The 3,917-nt window shown below is 39.4% G+C and overlaps 1 protein-coding gene across 1 annotated transcript; it reads right to left on the bottom strand.

The window, feature by feature from the left end:
- Positions 1-364: 364 nt before the first annotated feature.
- On the bottom strand, positions 365-3,670 carry LOC133780132 (uncharacterized). The gene is made up of 5 exons (XM_062220006.1): positions 3,448-3,670; positions 2,645-3,047; positions 2,059-2,506; positions 1,231-1,948; positions 365-1,080 (listed from the first exon to the last, which is right to left on the bottom strand). Exons 1-5 carry the CDS (start codon positions 3,668-3,670, stop codon positions 365-367), a joined length of 2,508 nt encoding a protein of 835 aa, XP_062075990.1.
- Positions 3,671-3,917: the final 247 nt, after the last annotated feature.

Below are 3,917 nucleotides of genomic sequence, written 5' to 3'. Positions count from 1 at the left end.
TTATTGTTTTTATATTTTTTTATCAAGAAAGAAAATTTATTGATCAACCAACAAATTACAAACAAAGGCCAGAGCAAACGCTCCTCCAAAACAAATTACAGATTAGTAATAAAATCTAGCATTTTTCTCTCTCTAGTTGACATCTTCTTAGAGTTGAAATTAAGAGCTCTGGTTTTGATAGAAAAACGGATCAATTGATCTATTTTAGTAACCGAATAACAACAATTATCAAAAACACACTTGTTCCTATTAAACCATAGAAAATATACAGCAGCTGGAAGAGTAGCAGATACCACCTGGCCCAGCCAATCTCGCCTGCAAACAGCCAGCCAATCAAGCCAATCAGTAAACTTCCCAGGCCAGATCACATCTCCCAACCAGATAGCAATGGTCTGTCTGAGCTTCTCAAAGAAAATGCACTCAAAGAGAGATGCGAATGGAATTCATTCAACTGGTAGCAAACAGGGCAGCTCAAGGAAGTAATATTCACATGAGAACTATGGAGAAGATCTCTAGTGAGTAAGTGATTATTAACAGCTTGCCATAGAACAAACCGGTGCTTAGGCACTGAAAACTTGCACCAAACTGTACGCCCATACTCAATCTTAACACCAGAAATAAAATGAGTATACAGTTTGCCCAACCTGAGCTGACCATGCACTATAGCAGCATCCAAATCAGTTCCAGACACTAAATGACTCAGCTTGATTAATTTTCTCCAATACCAGCTATCATCTTGTTTCAATTTATAGTCCCTGATTGGCACTCCTTTTAAGTATATGGTATTCACCCATTTCACCCATAATTGATCCTGCTTAAAGGAAATGGCCCAGAAAAACTTTGCAATCATAGTCTTGTTCCAAGCAGGCCCTTCTCTAAACTCGAGCCCTCCATAAGCTTTAGGACGACAGACAAATTCCCAAGATGCCAGGTGAAATTTGTTGTGGGTTCCCTTCACACCCCACAAGAAATTCCTACACAAACGATCAATATTTCTAACCATATGTTGAGGCAGTAGAAAAATATTCATCCAATAATTCCTAATTCCCATTAAGATAGACTGAATTAACTGAGTTCTACCTGCATAAGACAAGTTTCAGCTGGCCCAGGAATTAAGACATAATCTAATCTTCTTGAGAATAACTTCAAAGTCAGATGCTTTGCATTTGGTAGGCCTAAGAGGGACACCAAGATACATCAGTGGAAATGACCCCTCCTGCAGATTAGTACAGCTCAACACATCCTCCTTAACATCAACAGACAACCCACCAAGGTAAATACGGGATTTACTATGGTTGATAGAAAGGCCTGAAGTCAAGGAAAACTCAGTAAGAGTTGAATGCAAGATCTGGACAGATTGAGGATTAGCCTTGCAAAAATTAAGTAAATCATTTGCAAAGCAAAGATTAACAAGATTGAGAGATTTGCACATAGGATGAAATCTGAATCCTTTATCCTTGGAAGCTTTGATTAACATTCGAGTAAGGTAATCCATCACAATGACAAAGAGCAAAGGAGAAATAGGATCCCCTTGCCTCAGCCCTTTACCTCCCTGAAATTGCCCTTGGATTCTACCATTTAACAGTAACGAGTAAGAGGTACCTCTCAAGCAAATCATGATCCAACGGATAAATTTACTAGGAAAGCAAAGAGCTTTTAGCAAATTCTCCAAGAAGTCCCAATCAATTGAATCATAAGCTTTACTAAGGTCAATCTTCATAGCACATCTAGGAGAGCTATTTTTCCTATTATATCCCTTTATCAAATCTTGAAATATGAGAACATTATAGGCAAGAGTTCTATGCTTTATAAACGCACCTTGATTAGAATTAATCAAAGAAGGAAGGATTGCAGCAAGCCTGCTGCAGAGCATCTTAGATATGCATTTATAGATGGTAGTGCAGCAAGCTATTGGCCTAAAGTCAGCAGCAGTAGAAGGCTGGTCCACCTTCGGAATCAGCACCAAAAGAGTGTCATTTAAGTTTGAGGAATAAATCCTGTCTCAAAAAACTCAAGGATAGCCTGTGAGACCTCCCTGCCTATTTCTCTCCACAGAACCTTGAAAAAACCAGCCCCGTACCCATCTGGGCCTGGACTTTTAACAGGATGAATGCTAGAGAGGGCCATTTTAACATCATGAGTAGTGAATGGCTTAATTAGGTCCAATTGGGAAGCCATATCTAAAACCGGGCCATAAGAGATACTTTGCATATCAATGTGACCATTAGCTCTACCCGAACAACCCAAGTAGCTCTGAAAATGATGAAGGAAATGGTGAATAACCTGCTCGTAATCATCAACAACAGACCCATAAGCTGATATATAAGAAACTATGCGATTAGACAACTTCCTTTTCTTCAAACTGGCATGGAAAAAAGTCGTATTGTCATCCCCAAAGCGAAGCCAAGTAATCTTACTCTTTTGTCGAATAAAACTCTCATAAACTTTCTCATGTCTTCTATAATCCAAATAAGCTTCTCTTTCAGCCAAGACCAAAGAATCATTGCTAGGATCAGCAAACAAAGCATTCTAAGCCTGCTGGAACAGAGATTTACTATGCTCAAATTGGCACCCAACATTCCCCATAATCCTCATGTTGAATCTTTTTAGCACATGCTTAAGCCTAATCAATTTCTGAGCCAACCTCGACAAAAAATCACCCCTAGAACAGATAGGCTTAGTCCAGCTATCTAACACAATCTCTCTGAATCGATGATGAGAAGCCCACATATTAAAGTAACGAAATGGCTGAATCCCCAAATTCCTGACTTCAACTTGTTTGATAAGCAAAGTACTATGATCAGATACCACCTCCCATTGGGAAAAAGCTGAAGCTAAAGGGAACATATCCACCCAAGCCTCATTACAGAAAATTCTATCCAATTTAGAATAAATGCGATGCCCATCATCTTGGTTGTTAGACCACGTAAAATAAGGTCCCATAACCTTCATTTCTTCAACCAAACCGAGAGCCAACCAAGCTTGAGCATCCTCCATTTCCTTCCCTGATATAGGCCTCCCACCCAAACGATCCGTGCTATCAAACACTGCATTAAAATCCCCCAGAACTAACCATGGCTAGACAGACAAGTGCACCTAGGACATATTATTCCACAAAACTCTCCGAGTTTCTAAACAGTTGGAGCCATAAACAATAGTAAGATAGAAATCTAGGTTCCTACTACGACTATGAACATGACAATGTAACATTTGAGAAGACTCCTGAATGATACCAACATGAGCCAGATGAGATTTCCAAATTAATAAAATTATGCCCTCTAGACAGTCACTACTATAATATCTCCAATCATAAAATGTAGAACTCATTATAACTTTAATTTTATCCCCCTTGATTTTAGTTTCAAGTAAAGCTCCTATACCAACCTTATTCAATCTACAAACATCTAATACTGACATCTGTTTATTCTTCATGGTCAACCCTCTAACATTCCAAGATAGGATGTTGCAAAATTCCATTAGGATTAGTGGTACAGATCTGTTCCGAAAGAGTCTTCTGAAACTCTGGCAAAGCACTATAGGAGTTCCTTAAAGAATCACAAGCAACTGGGACTTTAGCTTTCCCATTCCCAGTTCTATTAGGACGAGCCCAGCCAGTATCATTCGATCCAGAACCAACTGGACCTTCTGCTGGAGAAGGCTTCTGAATCATAACAGCATTGTTCTACTTCAAATTAGTGGCATCCTCAACCTTCTGCTGAATAGGTTCTAGTATATGCTGAGACTCTTTCTTCCTCCAAACAGTTCCAGCTTCAAACTTGCAAGAGCTTGAAGAGTGCCCCAACTTCTTACAATTAGAACTCTTGGTTGGAAGCCACTCATACTCAATCGGCTGTTCCATAACCTGACCCCGTTCATTAAGATAGCTGATGAATTGAGGCAGCTTATCAGCTATTTCC

The sequence above is a fragment of the Humulus lupulus genome, chromosome 5, assembly GCF_963169125.1.
Source record: "Humulus lupulus chromosome 5, drHumLupu1.1, whole genome shotgun sequence".
In the NCBI taxonomy this organism is placed as follows: Eukaryota; Viridiplantae; Streptophyta; class Magnoliopsida; order Rosales; family Cannabaceae; genus Humulus; species Humulus lupulus.
The sequence above is the reverse complement of the archived record's forward strand: the minus strand, read 5'-3'. Positions and strand labels throughout refer to the sequence as shown.

Coding starts and splice junctions, on each gene's coding strand:
- LOC133780132 (XM_062220006.1), bottom strand. CDS start 3,670: ATGATTCAGAAGCCTTCTCCAGCAGAAGGTCCAGTTGGTTCTGGATCG. Junction 2,507..2,644: donor AGGGGTGATTTTTTGTCGAG/GTTGGCTCAGAA, acceptor TGCTGATCCTAG/CAATGATTCTTTGGTCTTGG. Junction 1,081..1,230: donor TAAGGAGGATGTGTTGAGCT/GTACTAATCTGC, acceptor TGTCTTATGCAG/GTAGAACTCAGTTAATTCAG.